At 41.3% G+C, this 22,497-nt stretch overlaps 2 protein-coding genes across 6 annotated transcripts in view; one reads left to right on the forward strand and one right to left on the reverse strand.

The window, feature by feature from the left end:
- nbeab (neurobeachin b) overlaps positions 1-22,497 on the reverse strand; it is a 228,043-nt gene that overhangs the window by 40,484 nt on the left and 165,062 nt on the right. For all 5 annotated transcript variants that reach the window (XM_073492021.1, XM_073492013.1, XM_073492028.1 and 2 more), the window contains 2 exons: positions 918-1,035; positions 725-827 (listed from right to left, as the gene is read on the reverse strand). In XM_073492021.1, the coding sequence (XP_073348122.1) occupies positions 725-827; positions 918-1,035 (221 nt within the window). The remainder of the gene's footprint in view (positions 1-724; positions 828-917; positions 1,036-22,497) is intronic.
- On the forward strand, positions 20,601-21,680 carry mab21l1 (mab-21-like 1). The gene has a single exon (XM_073493559.1). The coding sequence runs from the start codon at positions 20,601-20,603 to the stop codon at positions 21,678-21,680; it is 1,080 nt and encodes a 359-aa protein (XP_073349660.1).

Raw genomic sequence — 22,497 nt, forward strand, 5'->3', positions numbered from 1 at the left:
ATAGTTATCAACATTCCCTAGTAATATTATATCTTCTTAGTAATAAGCCTGCAGCTTATTATCATAGCTTGGTAGCAAGGCCACTATAAAATGTTATATTATAATCCAGTTGTTCTGCTGTTGTCTGGCAATACAGAAGTATCAGCTGCTGTACCACTGGACTACAGAGCAACTTCTTTCCTCAGGCAGTAAGCCTCAATTCATCCTCAGCACACCGCCGTAAAAAATAGTTTTAATTTTCAGAATCCAACCTGGTGGCTGGCATTAAGAATAACAGTATAGAAATAGCCAATCTTCTTGCTGATGTTCTTGTTTGCTTTTGTAGGTCATAAAGGCATCAGTATTAAAATAAGACTGTTGCATAACCGTTTAAAAGCTCCTTGTCGTAGGTTTAAGGGAATGCTCTTGTTTTGTAACAGTTTATAAATAGTCCTGTTAGCACTATGAGGGTCTACAGGGAATCTGTGGTTTCACTGCGGTCAGTGGCCGGGCTGCAGCCCTGCTATATAGAGTCTTCTGTCAGAGAATTAGGTCAGTTCAGTCAGGGTCAGTGCACATCCACTTCAATGACTGAACCAATGGGACTCCAAATGACTCTGCTGCAGGCCAGGCTGCACAGAGGCCCCATCAGACAACACAGAGGAGGCAACATCAGCCATGAAGGGATTACAATATTAGAAATATTCAGTTATGAGTTCATTTTCTTCTGACATGTGTGACCCACCTGGCTTGTGGAAGTCCATAGCTGGTGCCAACTCCCACTCGAGGAAGACTGTAGACCACTTTCTTTACTGTGGCCTGGTCGGGAAAGTTGAACATGACTGATGCTGTGAAACAGCGACAGATATCATTTAGTGATGAAGAAGCATGATTGTGAACCATGAATTTCAAATACTCTAATTGGCACCTCCACTTACTTCTGTTAGCCATAAAGACCTCCATCGCTGTGCTCTGCAGAAGGTAGCGTCTAGAGAATACCGCCCGAATCTCACTGAACATCCACTTCCCATGTAAACCCTCAGTGTATGCTAAGACCTAGAAGGGCAGAAGAAGAAGTGGAAAATGGTTAGGTTGCATGAGGAATCATGGGTGGACTATCATCAATGTTTTGTCAATTAATATTTTTTTTTTTAAAGAATTTATCTTTGCTAATGTTTGATTCATGCTGATGTGAATTCTCAGATACATTTTAGTTTTGAAAAATAAAAACTTAAAAAATCTTAGCAAACAATAATTTGTGGCCCCCCTGCAGTAATTTTGAGGACCCCCTAGGAGCTGCAGACCCCCTGTTAAGGAGTCAGGACTTAAATAATTAAATTAAATTAAATATTGGTGTAAACTGAGTCATGTGATATGGGCAGTGTGCAAAGGTTGCAACTGTTGCACGTTTTTTTTATTTTGAGCATTTTCTTTTTCTTGTTTATTCTTAGTTTGTGAGACATTGATTAGTTCTCTTGTACACTTTCAATGTTATTCTTTTAACCATTATTCTACTCCCATAAATTCTTAATAACTATTTTATTAAGATTCTAGTTTAATAAAAATGGAATATCAATATCACACCAGCACCATTTCATATATTTCTTACTTTAACTTGTTACAAAGCATCATGTCTCAAGGCAATTTTCTACACAATATGAAGCTCTTTACAGAGTTTCACACTTATTCAGTTGGTCTATAAAACTCAAGTGCAAGGCAAGTGGTCAAAAAAGAAAAGAAACAACCCCCTGGGTCAGTGACACATAAATAATCAATAAAAACCATCATGCCAAGAAGAGGAGAGAGTGGACAAAGGATCATTAGTGTATGCAGCACCACTGGGGCTCCACACACACAAAACCCAAGACAGTTGTTCTGACAGGTGAGAATGGCCCCCTCACACACCTGCCCCCCCCCTCCCCCCCCCCCCATCTCCATCTCACTTCCTCTGACTGAACAATTTTGTCCAACAGTCTGAGCCAGGGTGCACCCTCATCAGCTCCCCAGGTTATAATCACACATATGTTAAGTTTAGAGAGTGTGAGCGTATAAAGATATAATAGGGCGGTAAGGGGTGAGGCCATAAAGTACATTATCATGTGTATGTGTGGGTGTCCCTACGTGTGTGTGGGGGTGATTGAGGTGGAGTAGGCGAAGAGGGAGGGAAGCCAGAGTGAGATGTTCGGCTGGGTTAGGTCTGATGCTAATGCTCATTTAAAATAGTGACAGGCTGGAAGAGTGCAGCACGAGCCGGGCTGCCTTAATTTCTCCCTGGAATAGCTCATGCCCGACCTCCGTGCCACATCCAAAATCTCTGGAGCTCAATTAAAATTGGATTAGGTGGAGATGCTGGATGTGCAGCGCAGCATCTCTGGTGCTCTCCTCCCAGTAATGCCCCTGCCTGACACCTCTGCAACCCCCAACTCAAACAGTTGTCATAGAGACAGCACGGCCCAGAGGAGGCAGCGTGCTGACTGGAGGGGGGAGTGGAGAGGAAGGGAGGTGAGATGGAGGGACGGCAGTGGAGCTGCGGGCGCACTGTTGAGGGCCGGCAGCAGCTTGAGGAGGCAGGGTAGCTTTTATCCCCCTCCTGCTCTGCAGCCAGATGTTGTGGAAGTAGTCTTCAGAGTGCAATGCTGAAAGGCAAGTCGTACTGATATGCATCATGGGAAGGCTTACAGCTTACTTTACAGAGGCAATAGCAAGCTGTTATTTGAAAACATATTAAGTTATTTGGATGTCAAGAGACTTTGAATTGTTTGTCATGTTCAGCAAAGTCTCTATTCATTTTATTATTTTACTATCTTAACAGTATAATAAATTTGCCCCCTGAATTCTCCATTTGTTATATCATGTATTTTTAAAACAAACTGCAACAAACAACCCAGCAAGTAGCAAAAATGCAGTGAGAACAGGTTTGTCAAACAGATACTTTACTTCAGGTTCTTAAGAATTGAAAAATATATAAAAACAGCTATAATATAGCAACTCTTAACTGATTGTCAGCAAACTAATATTTTAGCACTGGCTGTTTCTAGTTACCCAGCCAGAGTGAACATTTTGTTGCCATGACAAAGTACAGGCCAAAGGGCTAGCTGTCAACAAAAGAGAGGCTAAAGAGGAGAAAAAAGAGCTGATTTCAAACAGCCCAGATCAAAAAATTTGTCATAACAACAAAGCTTTGGTCTAAAACCAACACGCAGGGGCCCCTGTAGACTTGGAGATTTGACAAAGCCCAGCCCTCATTTTTAGAGGCCCAGCTGTAAAAAATGCCATTTAATGAACCTGTCTGCTGAAGCTGTCCCCTGCCTGTCAGAGGTGTCAGCCAGTGACAAGCGCTGGGGACCGCCGCCTCCAGTCACAGACAGGCCTGCCAGCTGGAGACTTCGGCCCCAATCTAATCACGCCACCAGGAAGGGACCGGCGCTCTGCTCTTGGTCTGTCACGCTCTGGGTTGGGGGAGCGGTGAGGGCTGGGTGGAGGGGTCTGGTATGGCCGACAAGCACAGCCTTTTGTTTCCACACAGGTCCCTCCACGCAGGCTCATTAGGAGCCACAGGCGCATGCGCTGCTCTGCCAGCTGCAGGGAGATACATCTCCACAGCATAACAGCCATAATGCAATTTAACGTCTCTGTCCTCTCTCTCCTTTATTCCCCTTCTCTTCTCTCCCTGATTTGACAGAGGGCAGGCTGCATTCTGCCTGTAGAACATCACAGGTGGAAAACAGAAAAAATGTTGTGACAGATGAGATGAGGAGAGGCACAGGTGACACCGGTGTTTAGGCTGAAACTCATATATAATAACGTGCAGATGCTCAAATGGAGCACATCATACTTTAAAGCAATAGGAAGCCACTTCATGCATGGAAATAGATTCTAATCATATCTGACTTCCCAATAGCTTTAACCCCACATTGGCTGAGACACTTTGACAGATGTTATTAATAAATCTAACGAAGCATTTTCTCTAAAACCTGATGCAGTTTTCTGCCATATGGACCACTACAATCCCCCTCCTCTGCATTTATACCAAAATAGGAAAATAATATAATTCAGTGAGACCTCCAAGCCAGCATGACTGATATATTTATATGAGACTGTGGAGCACTCTGACAACCTGGTATCACAGCACCTCCATGGCTGCATTCTTCTAAGATTTGTCTAATAGGCTTCCACCATAAAGCCTAACCACTGCATGGTCCCAGGCGGCCAGAGAGAATGGCAAAGTGGAAGAATAAGGGGAGGATACGAGAGGCAGTTTCATTTTGAGTGATATGACTAGTCCCCCAGGAGCGAGTGGGATGGATTTCACACATGGCAATTTGGAGGATCAGCACACACTGCGTATACTGTATTCAATGGCTGACCCCGGGCAATATGGGCCAAATCTGTGAAGAGGTTGAGCAGTCGGTGAAGGCAAAAAGAGGAAAGCATAAAGGCTGGTAACAGCGAGAGCAGAGAGCAACTCTCAGCTAAGTGGGAGAGCATCGTCAGCCACAGATAATGTGGTAGACTGGGTCAGGAAAAAATATTTATATTTAGATATGTTAGAAAATAAAACAGAAGAATGAGATAAAAAAATATTTTCTTGCTTACCCATATGATATCTAGTCATGCCATGTGTTTTGATTTAATTTGCAAAAATTTTGAGAATTTTGCTTCTTTTCAAATACAACAGAGTTTAATGCAGATTTGTGCTCACAGAAATGAAAATAAAAGACTGTTTTTTTATTTAAAAGTGAATTTCAAAATGATTCCAGGGACAAACAATATAATTAAATATACATTTTTTCAATGACCAGTTAAACCAAAACTACCTGCATGAATAAATACAACTAGTAGGGAAGAACTTTTTACAATTTACATGAGTCCTTTAAATAAAAAGAAGGAATAAACTGTGTCTACATATTCTTATTTACACAAATGACTCAGGTGTTCCACACACTGTGAAATTAAACTAAACTTTAAGACAGAAGTCTGCGTCGTCTGACCATGATGTGCCCAAATCCACACTTTTATTTAATCCCTTTTACATCCTGTAAAGATTTACAACGTATGCCTGAGCATCAAAGCATGTTTCTCATCTGATCCCACCCTTAATGTGACATCTGTTATGAAGTGTAGAAATGCAAAAATGTAAAAGATTCCAACAGATTATAAAAAAAAAAAAAATCAGCATGCAACTTGGTTCCTCGCTGTGAGACCCATATCTCAGCTTCAATAAAGTAGCAGGCTCCTAATGCAGGTATTGGGGGGAAAACAAGATACAGATTTGCATAATCAGTGTCACTATACATTTGGGTGGTAGCTGGAGTGTGGAAAGATGACACAGCTTGGGTGCTCTGGCAAGACCAGTGGGATAAAGGAGATGAATATGCATTAAATATGTTGGCAGTTCACTGCCCCAAATGTCCAGCCAAGTTTGTCAATAACATTTACGTCAGGGATGGTATTTCACGCACATTAGCAGGCCCTGCAGCGCTGTCGTCAACACTTCCATGGTAGGACAGGTGGGAGGAGCCTTCTTCCTGGTATGCAATTTCTTCTAAAAGAGTCAAGGCTCTTTAAACATCTTTTATCTGCCTATGTTAAAATATAAAGCCTCAAGAAATGCAATGGAAAAAAATCCACACAGCTTCTTAGAATTTTGGTTGTCCACAGCGATGGTACAAAGTCTGGCATCCAGCCACATGATGCCTGCAGGAGGCTTCTGAGTGGAAAAACAATCAAAATATAATGTATTTCTTTCACGACCTTACTGATACCCACAGTGTGGTGAATGTACGAGGGCAGCTGGAAAATACATATTAAATTATGATGTCTAATGATCAATATGTAATGATGAAAGCACATACTATATATTTTCATGTATTTAATGCATACTGCTCTCTGACAACGCCATACTCCTAAAACTACATAAAACATTAACCACTGAAATCTCATTATTAAAGCAGGTACAAGGAACTTCTGGCGGCCCCTGTGGACACAACCAGTATCCTGTCATAAAGATCTTTATCTGACTTGTGTATGAAAATGAGTGTAAGAAAGACGCAGCCCATGTAATACTATTTTTCTCTTTAGACGCTGCTGTAAAGTTCATACACCTAGGCTAGCCTACATGTCGCCTACAGCTAACAGATTTGGTTGCTCGATTATGGCAGTTTTGTTGAGAAGACTAAAGATATCAACATTCCCCAGTTCACAAATTAAAAACTTGCTGTAGTACGTTTTTAAGGTTTTGTCTTTTATTAACCAACCAGCTGCAGTTTGGGTATTGATTATTTGTCTCTTTTTGTTAGTTATCTCTGTGTTTTTAACTTACAGGTCAAAGTGCAGATTTCAAACTTCTTTTAAAGATGACAGATTGTGCATTCATTTCCATCGGTCAACGTGATATTCATCATTAATTCATTAATTAAGATTATAAGGAATGTATAAAATATTTTTGTTACTACATTTTCTTGTTGCATGTGCTGTGATTTAAAAACAAGGATATAATGTCCACCTTTATACCTGTTAACAACCATTAACATGATTTGTTAAATTAAAATGTGTTATTGAATGCAACTAAATTACGGGCTGATGCACCTAAATGGAAAAGTTTGGCTCACCAGTGCAACCAGCATAAAAAGTTAGTCCTCCATGTAAGTAAACGCAGTGCTTAAACGCAGAGTAATTTCTGCCGCGGGGGGTCTCTCAATCGAAACACAGAAAAAAGCAGGGTTTGATGATGAAGTGAAGTAGAGTGGGATCATTTGAGTTGTTGTCCTCATTTTTAAGCAACCACCACTGCAGATGAATTTCTATGTGGTGTGCCTCAGGCAGAAATATTCACAGAAGAGGTAATGTTTTAAAGTTTTATTCATGTTTTGTTTAGTCACGTTTGCTGACTTACTTCCTCAATCTCTGACATATAATCTGCATTTCCCTGGAAGTTATAGCAGAGACCAAATGAAACGCACTATTTTCTTGAATTTATAACGAGCAAATAAACGAACAAAGTCAGACAGCAAACATTTAAAGATATGTATGAACATACTCCAGCGCTGACCCACCCACAGCCACATGCACACACATACATGAGCACTTAGCGAACACATCATCCAGATAAACAGCTTGAGGATGCCTTCACTAAGGAGCTTGAGAAAAGGGATGCAGTCATTTGGTATGGGGTCTTTTCAGCAAGCTTTTCCTAATGGGACTTTTTCAGCAACTTGTCAGCCTTAAGATGACTGAAATCTTCCTGGCCTGGGTACCAGCTTCCTCTGGCTGCCACTGAGAGTGCCAAGCTGATCGCTTTAAATCCAACTTTTCTTTTTCTGTGTTTTTTTATTTTTTTCAGTGGTGTGTGGGAGGGATAGGGGCTCAGAGCAAGACAGAGAGGAAGAGAAAGAACAAGACAAGGATGGAGAGGCGGAGAGACAGAGGAGGAGAGGGACAGAAAGAGCAAGTGGTTAGACGAGAGGGCCTGATGAGCAATGAGCGCCTCACTCGTCCTCAATTAATCTTGTCTCTCTACCTTTGCTTTGGCGCTTCCCTCAGCACCAAGGTAATAACGACACCCTCATCCATTATCCTTTTATCCCTGTTATTCACTGGGAATTGCTTAATAATATGTTACAGATTTGTCCTCCTTCGTATAATTCTTTCTGTCATTCGCAGTATATCATCTGGAAAACACACAGCCCCCTTTCTGCCGGACGCTCTTTGAGGATTATCGTGGGTGACACCTTCGGGATGCAGCCAGAATCTGGAGCATCATTTTTTCAGGCATAAAGTGGAATTACCCTGACTTATCTGTCATTGCCAAAAGCACAACAAGCCATTCAGGGCCAAAGCAAAGGTGGAACAGGTTCTTATCGGCTTCTCTGAACGAGAGCGCTTGTAAATTTATGCTAATGAGGGCCTTTTGTCATCCAGGCTCACCCCTTGGGGCTGAACGGGGCTTGCAGGGGATGATAATCTGGCTGTTGAGTGCACTAGATAATTTGTACTTTATCCTCATGTAATTATATAGTTTAAATCTTTTTACCAATGCTAATCCTACGACACGAGGAAGTGTCTTAACCGTGTCTGTGGTTCTTAGCTGCACTAGTTAGCGCGCATCTGACTCTCTCTCATAAAATCACGTAGGAGGAGTGTGGCGCTGATATAATTACTCTGACTTTCTGTAGCCCGTGCTATGAATCCTCATATCATTTTGATCCACCTTAGCAGGCAGGCAGGAAGCCAAGCTTGCAGCCTGGGGGTATGGGAGACATCTCAGAAAAGGTGAAAACATTGTAGCGTAGCTGTAAGAGCCCTCCCCATTTTTTTTTTTTTTTGTCAGGAAAGAAAAGATGGAGGAGACCAGAAAAATGGACTGAAAGGACTAAAAGTAAGTGTAGTAGGGCAGCTTTACAGAGCTTTTGAGGTCTCTCTGCTGTCCAGGGGGACTCCAGGCCATCTTGTGTGCCTGCCAAAGCCGACAGCCCTTGACAAGCTGCTTGGCGTGCTGTAATTTGACTAATTACATTGGATTAGACCATATTAATGCAAGCTGTTTTCTCCAGGGTCACTGACCCACCCAGTGTGTTCCTTGCTAGTTCCCCCCTTTTTGGTGCAAACAAAACATACACAAGAGAGAAAGTAGACTCTTTGTTTCTTAAAATTAAAAAACAATGAGCATGTGTCTATATCCCTGACGTTATTCTTATAATGGGAGAGAATGTGTTATTTTCCACAGCAGAGAAAGCTGTGAGATACAGGCTGCACTTTCCTGAGGCACATCATCACAGGATTCTTTGATAACAAACTGAATCCTTTGCCTGCTTCATCTCTCTGCAGGAAAAGAAAAACAAAATAAGGCCTTTTAAGAATCTCACAGAGGTAGCAGAGTTCACAAAACTGTTTTTCACATGTGGGGATGGAGATAGTTGAACTCAGGAGGGTCTCTACATGCTGACAACAACAGTGCAAAATTTCATTTTAATTTTACTTTTATCTTAGCAAAATATCAGGATGAAATCTGAGTAATGAGGCGCTGATTTTAATGTGTGGTTTGGTCACACAATTGTTTATCTGAGGAAATGATGTGTTGAAACATGTGATTAATACAAATAATTAAGAAAACACCATTTGATCTGCTTTAAAAATGAGTAGATATACTCAGAAACACAAAGAAAAAGTATTTGTAAAAAAAGAAGGAGGGAAACTAACCCTCATTTGCATTTGCAAAACTCCACAATGAAAGGGGGGAAATGAGCCATAGAATATGTGTGTTTTAATACAAGTGCTCTCCCAATTGTACCAAATCAATTTGAGTTTCAGACAATGGAGAGGCAGCTTCACTGTTTGTATGTGCTTCTCTGCCTTGAACATGGTGTAATAATAGTCTTAAACCAGGCGTTATAAAGACAGAATACCAAAGAGGCTTACAGCCTTGGTTTCATGAAACATTTAGGCAAAAGTTCCAAGGGCTGAGGATGATGAAAGAAGGTAAGCTTGAAAATGGGCTTCTGGGATCCACAGCCCTTATTGTACAGAAGTCACATCAAATTAATACTGAGGGCCATTTGCAGCCTTTCTTCTCCTGAGCTTTTCAGAACGGATTAAGCTATGAAAACTCAGAAATTACTAAAGCACCTATTAGGCATTATGCTCACCCTTTCTCCTCTTTTCCTTTGAAAGTCATTGAATGTGCTTCACTTCACTCGCACTTCAATTCACAAGTTGTTTGCATACTTGAAAGAAGGGCAGTTTTATAAAATGTGTCATGTAAAATGTAGATTTCCGCTTGCACGACAGAAAGAAGAAAGTAATTGTATACACATTTTACACCATTTCTATAACCCAACATTTTTATTAGCATTTTGTGGATCTTTGTATCACATGAAACTCTGTTGACGCTTAGTTTGATGATGCTGGCCACAGTATTCAGGCAGTTTACTGAAAGCCGCTGTGGAGTGTTTCCACACTGATGAAGGGCCAGTATTGCTGGGGCTCTCTCAGGCTCTCCGCACCCCTCTTTGCTCTCTCAATGCCTCTTCAAAGAAGCGCGGGGAGTGCATGAATTGTAATTATGGCTCCTAACAGAATTCAAGAGCGCCCAAACGATGGCACTTGAGAACCAGGTCGTGTGGAGTTAAACGGCTGTCAGACACTCAAAGCTCCCCAGCATGTGAACGAACCCACAAAGGCTGGACGTGTCCACTTCTAGGGCCCTCCTACCCACTTTCCCTCTCATAGGGGGAGATTAAAGATCAACTAAGGCCTCTTTAAAGACCCATATAGCCTTTACTCAAATTCTGGTATTCAAGAAGGGCTATAGCTTTCCTGGTAAGACACAAAACTTATACGATACTACATCTGCAATTGAGAGTGCATCCTGTTGCCTTGATCAGTGAAAAGATGTTTTATGTAAAGAAATAAATCCTTGAGAAATGAGACAGGAGCTGAGAGGAGCAGGTGAGGAAGGGGAAAGCAAAGGCTTGTGAGAGGTCAGGTAATTGGTACCACCTGAGAAACCAATCTAACCACAGTGTCAGATTATCGGCCGACCTCGCCTTCAGAAATAACAGAGAAGATCATCTGTGCTCCCCAGACAGTTTCAATGACTCACCAGGGCACAAGACCCCTCGCTTCACATTAAAGAGCCAGCCTTCAGTCAGGCCGTATCCAACTTCAGCCCCATCCTACTCCCCAAAAGCACCCAAAAGAAACCGACCTGCAGCGTGAAGTCCCTATGCATGACCCTTATTAAACTCCTAATTGGATTGAGAGCTGCTAAGAAAAAAAAATTCAACATAGTTCATTCAGCGGAGATTTTCTTTAGCATTCCTTCCAGTAGTTTGCCTCCTCAACAATAACATTCAAAATCAAGTCACTGAAAACTTTTTTTCTTTTCAAAACACAACCAGATTTTCCAAAAATGGGAGTATAGGCAAAACCTTTTTCACCTTTTCTTTTAAGGCAAAGCACTATTTGATTTTCACAGGGTGCAAGTGACAGGCTGAAACAAAGCCCAGCGCTGGCCATTGTGTAGCCTTTCACTGTTGTAATGGTCTTAAAATGGCTACAAGCAGGGCCCTATTCAGCGGTGACCAGGCTGCTCAGCTCTCTTCTCCATATCCAAGACAAACTCTGCACTAAGCGGGAACTCTGGGGTCAGCTGATGAGTGAATGAGCGACTGAGTTCACTCATAACCACAGTCTTAGACTATCAATGCCTGCACAAGTTCTCAACACATTCACAGTAATTATAGAGAATAAATAGTGCCATAACAACAACATCAATCAAGTTCATTACGGAAAATAGCATAATGACAATAATTACAATAATATCTCATTAAGAAAGAGAATGAGAGACAGGGGAGAATTAATAGCAGACAGGTGTACAACACACCGCAATTATGGAACCTGAAATTAGTTCATTGCCTCGAGGCAAACAGAAGAGAAAGGGAAGGTTGTAAGTGAGGGAGTGTGAGTGTGAGTGTGAGTGTGTGTGTGTGTGTGCGTATGTGTGTGTGTGTGTGTGTGTGTGTGTGTGTGTGTGTGTGTGTGTGTGGTGGGGGGCTGGTTTCAGAGCTGGGAGTAGGACTGATAGAGAGAGGCTCACTGACAAAAAAAGGGAATTGCAAATAAGCAAACAAAAATGTCTTAAATGTGTAAATTAGGGAGAAAAATAAGAGGGAAAAGCAGCTTTTCCCTGCAGACTGGTGCCTTAGATGAGAAGGGAGCAGCGAAACGTGATCAAGGGGAGCCGTGGAGCGGTGCGGCAGGCGTCAAGATGAGCACTCAGCCAGCGAGTGGCAGCTTCTCCTTTTCCAGTCAATCATTCATTACAGAGCCAAGTGCTGCGGAGGAGTGCCTCCTCTTTTTGACCTATCATATTACTGCCTCTGTAAACTCCTAATCCTCCCTTCGTTAGATGGTGTCAACAGCCGACATGCTCTCGCCCTGCTGCCGCACTCCCCGCTCAGACACCTCCCGAGCCCTGCCAAGACCACGGCATTGACACTCTAATAAAATCGTTTGAAATTTAACAAGGTAGAACGGCACAACTTTATCCGTCTTTTTCAGTGCTTTCATCCACCTTTTTGACTTGTTTTTTTATCATTAGAAAGAGATTCAAAAAATTAACTTTTTCCAACAAATCTGAGCCCTCAGTTCACAGTGTGCAACACTCGGAAAGTCTGACTTTAGCTCCTCAGCCTTTCATTGACGGCCTGGTTCTTTTTGCCTTGGGGCTGTTCCTGAGCAGGTGAAAGCCTGGAGGCAGGAACCAGCACATCAGCACTTCTTCATCCATCATGACTCTTTCATGGGGAGCCCGTCTCCTGAGCTTCTCCACTGGTGCCCAGTGAGATGACTGCTATAATGAGTCCAACAGATGAAAGCCCAGCAGGACAAAACAACATTCAGATACAGTACATCTAAACAAACACACACACACACACACACACACACACACACACACACACACACACACACACACACACACACACACACCAGGGTTAGCACCAATCAGGGACTCACTGTGCGAATGTTGTGATTTAGGTAAACAAAAGAATCAGAAGCATCTGTGTTTTGGTAGAGAAGGATTTTTGGGTGATTGTGTCACACTGATCACAAACAGCAATTTAACAATCAAGTTCATCACAAGAATATCACATACCCAACTGTCCTTCACTCACTCAGAAACACACCATATCATAAACACACTCACACACAGATACAAACAGTGTGGGTTGAGGTAGGGTCCCAATTTAAGCTGACAGATACCAGATAGTAGATACTCAAAGAAATGACAGCACTGGTTTAGGGTGGTTCTGAGTTTAGCTGAATGTGACACTGTCACAACAAAACTAATACAGGGAAACTATGAGTGAAGGCCAGCAAAGTTCATTTGTTTCCCAATAACATATAGCACATGAGCCTTTGTAGTCTGTTAGGATCTTAAAATATCGCCCCTTACTGGGAATATATATGTAAATTTGTGAGATAAACTTTGTCACGGTTGAGACACACCTACCACATAACACGGTTTGAAGGATGTTAATTACCATATAAAATAAGCAATTGGCATCCTGCCCCATATGTCCCACTTTTTCAGTGAGGAAGATGGAAATGAGGTGGGGTAGATTTGATTCTGACATGCTCTCCGTCTGCGCACCACAATGTGTGGCTTTGCCAGTAACAGGCTAATATTCAGCACCGCTCACCACCACCAGAACTAATGAAAGTAGACAAAATGTCTCTGCTGCCATCTTTGTCTAGCATCCGCTCAGGGTGAGCCTCCCTCTTTCCCTCCTTTCCTTTTCACCTCCCCTCTTTCCCCTCGCTCTTGAAGGGAGGGTGACAGCGGCATAAAATGGTGGCGAGCAAATGTGCCTTCCATGTGGCAGCAGTGGTGGGGGTGACAGGGCAGGCTGAGGCCAGCGCTATCAGCACTGTGTGGCTGTTGCTTTGAACAACCTGGATGGACGCCATGGAGGATCAGGGCCTGAGCTGATGAGACACCAGCGGTTACAAACAAAAGCAAATCAAGAAACAGGCCACCCATCCCCAACACAAAACACTTCTTTGATAAATGTTAACTTAGTTGTCTAGTGGGGCTTGTTAATGACAGACTGCACATCATCCAGCTATTCCTTGTAGGCAGTTTTAATGTGCAGAATTGCATTATAAAATAATTTCCAACAATTAGAAATCTGATTAGTTGACTAATCCATTAGTTGTCTGCTACTAAATTAATCGCCAACTATTTTGATGATCAATTAATCATCTTGAGTTATTTTTAAAATGTGTACTTTCTAAAATGTGTCTAAATTGCAAATACTTTGTGGTTTCTTTACTCCTCTATGACAGTAAAGTGAATATCTTTGGGTTAGGGACAAAACAAGACATTTGAGGACGTCATCTTGGGCTTTGGAAAACAGCTAACAACATTTTTGACCATTTTCTAAAATTTTAAGACAAAAACACTAATCGATTAATCAAGAAGATGAGAAAATAATAATTAATTAGAAAATAACAAAATAATTAGTTAGTTAGTTGCAGCCCTAAAAACATTCATTCATAGTTCAACCAAGTTGCTTTTATGTTCAATGTAAATATCAGATATAAAACACTAACATTAGTCTCAGAGAGTCTAATGATCTAATGATGTTGTACAAACTGTAAAACCCTCTGAGACAAACTTTTTATTTGGGGCTATATACATGAATTCACTTGATTTGTCTTGAAATATAAGACATAAAATGTTAAAAATATAATTCAAAGTGCATTCATTAAACTACTGAACAAAGCAAACTCCCTTCATCCAGCACATTGTGGTTGAGTCATTCAGGGGGCTGTTAGTTAACCCTGAGCTCTGAGGATGATGAAGCAAGGGCATAAATCACAGAGTGAAACAAGGCAGACTCCTCCGATTCATTAATGGAAATGATCTGTCAATATGCTGGAGTCAATTCACACGTGTCAGCTGGGCTCAGCACACAATGGGCCAGCCAACTTATGAACTCCCAGCACCACTCCACCGAGTCCATAAAACAACTGGCATCGCCGCTGGGGAGCACCCCGAGACACCACCCTCTTGCACAGACCACCAGATGACACAGATGGGGCGAAACCAAACAAAGACGAGACTCCCTTTGTACAAAGAGGGACCCCTTTCAAAAGCCATTCATGCAACAAATTGGGGAAATCTGGCCATGCAACACTCTGGGTTTGCTCTTTTATTAGCGTGAGCCTTACGTCACAGTAAGTGAAATCAGATTTATGGCTCCCTGCTACAAAAGATGGTTAAAATCAAGCACACTTTTAGGACACAAAACTTTTTTTAAGCCATGTTAACCAACAGCAGTTTAGCTATGTTAACCAAAAACAGCCTGTTATTTTGAACACGCACCACAGAGTAACAAGCCATTTTTCTTTTAACAACACTTTGCCATCTTGCACAATAATGACCAAACATCAACTTTAGAAAAACTAATGAGGAAAACTACACACAGGGACATTGCTGATCCATGCTTACATGTCCTCTCCACAAGAGTTGATGGATTGTTTGGCTAAATATAGAGCTAACTTTTCCAACATAACAAATCTTTATTGTTAAATCATCTTGACAAGCTTGCAAGCATATGTGAGTTAATTGTAGTTTGTATTTTTTGTTCTCTGTATCTGTAAAGCAGAAGATTGCAGTGATTCCTCGTAGTCATGCAGATTAATGACTATTAAAAATCAGTCACAGGTACTGCAGGGGACTCCTCCATTTTATGGTAGCTGTAAACAGCATCAAGCTTGAGTACGTCCAAAGGCAGTCCATCAGTTAAAGAGGTTTGTTTCCATGTAGGTCACTAAATATGTGCACACAAGCTCTCTCTTATTAGGCCCTGTGCATTTTTCTTTTCTTGTTCCTCCTCAGCTGCACACCCGAGCTGCTGCTGCAGCAATCTGCATAGAGAGACATTTGTCATCATTAGCCTTGCTCTGACAGTTGGCACCCGGCACCTCAGATCTCTAGGACTGGCAATTATGAACCCTTCATCCCTTATTTAGGCAACATTGCCTAATTTCATCACAGGCCTCACCAGCAGCATTTGATTACCAACAGCCCCACACCTACAATATGCCACCAACACTTCCATTTCCTTTGTTTTGTGAGGTTTACTCCTACTCCTAGATCACATGACATGTGGGAGAGAAGTGTGTTCAGTTAATCTGAAATTTGAAAATACTTATCAGACACAGGGGCTGCAGGGAGGACTGTAGATGAGCATCATGGGGTCAGTGGGCAGATGATTACAGCGCCCACCCTTAGATGGTAGACATCTCGCAAACATTAAGATTAATCACACTACTATATATATATATATATATATATATACTGCTGCTACTGCTGCTGAATGGTTGCCTTTTACAACAGACAAGATGGAAGTCAGGAATATTCTTTGATAAATAAAATTTTAAAAAAAGAACTGCGTGTTTATAAATAAACTACTAGTAAATTATTCTAGAAGAATGTGAGCCCTACCAGTTTGCAGGACAGCAGGAAAAAACACGCTGAATAAAGGAATAATAAACCAGCTCCAGTCTCCAACAATCCCAATATTTAGCATTGTCATGTACAACAGAAAATAATGCTAAACTGTGTGCTAATAAAACGAGTGGAAAACACTGCACCAGCACTTTCACTGAACTCAACTGCCAACTGCATAACCTGTGCACAAAACACAATGTACTGCTGTTTTTTTCCTTTTGTGAACCAAACCAGACATTCATCTGGATCGGTACTTTGGTAAACAGAACTGAATTGTATTCGGGCTAAGTTCATGCAAATACATGCATGTAATTTATCACAAAGGCTGACAAGCGTACCATATTGCAGAGGGGAGGGGTGAAGGGCCAAATGAAGCTGAGACAATCAATTAAGATTCATAATTTACACTTTTTGCCAGCTTTCTGTTTTGGTGTTTTCTATGTGTGTATGTTATTGATGTGGGTCATAGTGAACAGAGCCTGTTGAATTGATCTTGGGTCTCTAAGCGCCTCTGGCTATGTGGTCCAGCTTCCTGACTTCTCCATTGGAGGCTGCTAACACACAGCAGAGAATTAAACAAATGAATGGACACAATCCAAAGGGGGTCCTCGGTGCAGCCCTGGGCCCAGAAATTAACTGGTCTCCTACAGAGACACCATATTGCTTGGAATAATAATGTTCGGTTATTAAAAATCCCAATGACAATTTCATTTTGTGACAAATAAAATTATAGAAAATGTGTCAACGTGAGTGGCTATCCCATGAGATGAGATATATTATGTCTCACAGTTTGAGTGCCAGTGTTGATGTCACTTCTCTGAAGTGTCACTGCTTTTAATCTGATTTATATAGAAATATGTCATCCTATTAAGTCCATTTTGACTAATCTGCATATTAGCTTGGGAGCTAGTTGGTAAACTCCCTTTATATGGGAAATGGCTTCAGATTCTCTTTTTCAAAACTAAATGACCCCAGAAAATTAATGAAAACCCACATGGCAGACCTATTTGTTCTTGTGTAATAGGATTATCAAAATAATAAAATGTCATCCATAATTATGATTCCAGTCAGGAGATTGTGTGTTATAATGCCCTTGATCCAGCTTAAAATCAGCTAAATGCTATACTTGTATACCATCATTGACTATTTTGTTAATAGTCATGATGAGGTAATACATAAAATTGAAATTTGCATGAATAGTTTTACTGTAAAACCTTTGGTTTGTTAAATATATCTAAAGCCAGAGGCACAAAGGATTGTGTTGGTCAAATCAGACAATAAACATTCATCTTTGTGGAGCATGGTGTTTTCATTTCCCCCTCTGGAGACTCACTTTTTCAAAATATTTTTTTTTTTTAATCAAATGCTTGAGGCTACGAACTCTCTTGTACATACAATAAAAATAATCCTGTTTTTACACAGATTATGCTCATTTGTATATGAACACATATGCGTTAGTTTAATGCATATATATTATTAATTTATGTGTGTAAATACTGCATAAAGCCTCGAGGATAAAGTAAAGCAACATACATGTAATGATTCCTGCTACAATCAGTAGAGTATCATCTGAAGTCACTCAAAGCACGAGTGGTGTCATCAAAGGGCAATTTCAGTCATCAGACAAGCACCATTGACCTTATGCCCGGCCATGTTAACAGGACGATCAGTCTTACGAGAAGAAAGGAAAACGAAAAAATGGAGGAGAAAAAAATGAATAAGTGTAGAGGCATGCTCTGGAAACAAAGAGGCCTTCAAAACAGGGTCACATGCTCGTGCAAAATTAGGGGAAGGAGAAGTCATTGTATTGATTTACACTATCGTGCATGCATTTTGCTGGGTCAGAAATAGGCCTTTGCTCGACTCACAGCACCATATATCACACTGGTAGAGGGCCTCCAATAGCCTAGCGGGACGACGAATGAAGCAACAAAGCATGCAATGTTGTAATGGTAAAGATATGGATAAGAAGATTGGATTGTCTTAGGCTAGACCTTACAACTGCTGGAGTCTTGGGACTGCAGAGCAGGTTGAGTTACTGTGAGATCTGTGCAGCCACATGCTTTAGATTAAGAGGTGATAATCTCAATGAAAATCCCCCCTTCTATCACGCATACGGACGACCAAAGGCTGGAATACAAACTCAAGAGGTGCAACTGGATTCTGAGGTATCTGACTTGGAGCAAGATGGCCTGGAAAGTCAGGGTAGTCTGGTTTCAATAAAAGGCAAGTACCTGCTGGGCCACAGACAGTGGGAGAGAGTGAGGGAAAAGACTATCAAAGCTGGAGAGGGGAAGAGGCTTTTAGCTACCTCTCACCACATGAAAACCTTCCATAATGTCCTCCATATCCTCCAGAAATATGTCAGTGAGAATATGCATTTTTGTTGTGAATTTAATCAGACCTAAATGTGAAGTCAACGAGAATAAAGACCTTGTCTTATTACTTAATATCAGAATTATACAGTTTTCTATCCTATCCTAAAATTACATTTATTAAAAAAAAAAAAAAAAGCTACACCATTTCCGTAATTTCTGCCTGGTAACAGTGCGAAATTATCACTGGGATTTGCTGAGAAGGCACTGGCAGTGAGTCCACGACAGGCTGTGATGATAAAGGGAGTCACCTATCTATCAGGGTCCTTCCCGCGCACGCCACCTCCCGCTCAGCCGCATCCGTGTAGCGAGAGTCAGAGCTGACGTGCGGCCGTTTGCCCTCATAATGTCTGGTCTTATGCAGCTCTGACTGGAGCAGAGATGAGTGTAAATGCCTTTGTGTTCCTTATCTGATCTGTGCAGCATTATCTTTTTGAAGTGCTCTTCAAAGGATGCACTGTACCTTGTGAGATGGAGTGCGAGTGCAATGATGAGAGCCAGAGAGGGTTTAGTGTGGATGCAAGATCTTTTTTATTTGTGAATCAGACCATCATAGCTAAAACAACCCACTACACACCATGGCACTTTCATTAAAATGTTCAGCCATAATTGTTAGAATTATTAGCAATTCAGGTTTTTTTTTTAAATCAAGTTATGTTTTTCATAAATATTAAAATGTTTTTTACGCTATTATTGTTTTGTTGTTGAAGAAAAGAATATATATTTATTATAAACCTACCAGATTAACAGATTGTGGAATGTCAATGTATATTATTCTCTTTCATATAATAATGACATATATGTTGAAAAAAACAATAATAATTTCAATATTACAAGCATTTAAAATAAAAACTAATAACTATGAAAGCACTCACTATTTAAACACTCCTTTCGTTTGGCAGATAAATACAATAAAACACTGCAATATTTAGTTTAATAAAAAGGTTCACATACGTTTCATTTTCAGTTATGTAAGAGAGAAATGTATCTTTTTTCCCCTGAAAATATAAATGAATTAAACTGAGACGTGAATATACTGGCGCTTGGAGCAGTGACACAGCACAGCAGGCAGTCCCCGCACAGTAAAGAGCAAAAACAGATACGCCTTCTCAATCAAGCTCGAGATATTAAACTCGCTTATGGATCACAGACACGATAATAAATGTGTCAAATATGATCACAACGTTAAGTATAAAAAGCACAACAACTATTACACCTTTCATAAATAAGTCAGACTTTTCAATGAATTTAACTAACGCGGAAAGATCTACTTAATAAACCGATTCGTGATTATTTTAGTTAATATGTGGCTTCAAAATAAGCAAAAACACTTTTGTAGAATATAATTATATTTTGCGTGAGAAAAGCTCCCGAAATGACTTTAATTTCAATTTATCCGATGAGCCTGATGGAGAAGAAGTTAGATCCGGTCCACTGGAGAAAAAGAAAAAAAGGTAATTAATAAAGTAAATTTAAATGTTTTATTATCCGAGAGCATAACGAGCCCACTTTAACAATTCTAAATCCACCTACTGTTTCATATATGATTCAATATAGCTGACTGAAAAGCAGCAGATAGAGTCCAAGAAAAAAAAGCAACGTTACGCAGCGAAAATGTTTTTTTTTTCTTCTCTCCAAATGCGTAGGTGTACTTCCGCTCCTCGATATACTACTACTACCTGTACTTTTTACTTGTATATAACACCCGGGGATGAATTTGTTTTCGATAAACTGGGAAGCGGTGACGCATCCGACAGCGATTGGACATCTTGGTCTCAACTCCTCCCTTATAATAAAGAGTGTGTGTGTCTCCCTGTTGTAAAACACAGCAACACCGGGCGTCTGCGTCAGGAGGGCACACTCCACTCTGCGCAATTACGCGGACTCCTAACTGGCACGGTGATCAGAGAAAAAGCAAAAAGGCTTTTTTCCCTCCCAGCTACTGAACCTCGCAAGGTTGAAATGGACTTTTAATCAGGTCATCCTGATAAATCCGAGGACTTCACTTCAATGCAGTTTACGGTACAACAGCTGTGAATGTTATGATCTGATTATTACGCATGTGCTCTGAGCACAGTTTTCAATAGTTGTCTTATAAATAGACAATTTTTTTTCTTTTTAAATAGCCTCTTTCTTCTCTAAAATTGGCTCCCGTACAAACAGCCGCGTTGGATCCCTCGGCTTACTGCGAGACTCCGGTGTATAACCCGGATCTCTGCCCTAATATGATAGCCGCCCAGGCGAAATTGGTGTATCACCTCAACAAATACTACAACGAGAAATGTCAGTCTCGAAAAGCTGCCATCTCCAAGACCATCCGGGAGGTGTGCAAGGTGGTATCGGATGTCCTGAAGGAGGTCGAGGTGCAGGAGCCCCGCTTCATCAGCTCCCTCAGCGAGATGGATAATCGTTTCGAGGGACTGGAGGTTATTTCACCCACCGAGTTCGAGGTCGTGCTCTATCTGAATCAGATGGGAGTATTCAACTTTGTGGATGACGGCTCTCTCCCGGGCTGCGCCGTGCTCAAGCTCAGCGACGGCCGCAAGAGAAGCATGTCTCTCTGGGTTGAATTCATCACAGCCTCCGGTTACCTCTCGGCGCGCAAGATCCGCTCGAGATTTCAGACACTGGTGGCGCAGGCAGTGGATAAATGCAGCTACAGAGATGTTGTCAAAATGGTCGCTGACACAAGTGAGGTGAAGTTGCGCATTAGAGACAGATATGTGGTGCAAATCACGCCGGCGTTCAAGTGCACTGGGATCTGGCCACGCAGCGCTGCGCACTGGCCTCTCCCCCACATCCCCTGGCCAGGACCTAACCGGGTTGCAGAAGTCAAAGCGGAAGGGTTCAATCTTTTATCCAAAGAGTGCTACTCCCTGAACGGCAAGCAGAGCTCGGCAGAGAGCGACGCCTGGGTCTTGCAGTTCGCCGAGGCCGAGAACCGGCTGCTCCTGGGTGGGTGCAGGAAGAAATGCTTGTCAGTGCTCAAAGCCTTACGCGACCGACACCTCGAACTGCCCGGACAGCCCCTGAACAACTACCACATGAAAACTTTGGTTTCCTATGAGTGTGAGAAGCATCCCAGGGAGTCGGACTGGGATGAGAACTGCCTCGGCGACCGTCTGAACGGGATACTATTGCAGCTCATTTCATGTTTGCAGTGCAGAAGGTGCCCGCATTATTTCCTGCCTAATTTAGACCTGTTTCAAGGAAAACCTCACTCTGCTCTAGAGAACGCAGCCAAACAGACTTGGCGACTGGCGAGAGAAATACTGACCAACCCCAAAAGCTTGGAGAAACTCTGAGGTAAAACATGTTAGTTCACCTCTTCTTAAAAATGTGGTAAAGAGGCCTAACGAGCTCATAAACGGACAGAGAAAATATCGCCAACCAATTTGCAAAAGTCTTGTGAAACGTGACTGTCCTTCTGTTGTTGAATCTGTTTTGGCCTGGCCTGTTTCAAGTTGATTTTTATGACAGACAAATTTAGTTTGCCATTATCCCCGTGCACCTTTTGGCGGTGTCAATATTTAGGAGCAAATTTAAATGACTGGCTACCATTAATCCAGGAGTGCAGCTCAGCAGTGGCTCCTTCTCTCTCTCAAAATGTCCAAATCCTACATTTTCTTAAATGCTTTAAAATAAAGCCCCGTGACAAACTTTGGAGAAATTTAAAAAAAAACACACACATCTGTACATTTTATACTGTAAATACATTCATAGATTGTGATTCCAGTGGTCTGAAATTGTGAATGTTGTTCTGTGACACGTAAATAGGATCCACCTGTTTAAATCTACTTCTGAACTTTTTCTTTATCTGGTAGAAACGTTTTTTAATTTATACTTGCATCAGTGGTAGTCTGACTCATCTGTTTCAATGGACATTGTCTCATTTTTGAAAGTTTACATTTTGATGGTAGGCGTACGACATCTGTTACATTGAAAACATTCCATCAATTTACTTGAATTATTATTTAAAGTACTCGAACATTTTTTTTTTTTGGGTTGTTGTTTTTCTCTACCATGCTTAGGCCTACATGATAAAAAAAATGAAAATGATAACATATATAGTATATATATATTACAGTTTAATTGAAAAAAAAAATGCACTTGAAATACACT

The sequence above is a fragment of the Pagrus major genome, chromosome 2, assembly GCF_040436345.1.
Source record: "Pagrus major chromosome 2, Pma_NU_1.0".
NCBI lineage: Eukaryota > Metazoa > Chordata > Actinopteri > Spariformes > Sparidae > Pagrus > Pagrus major.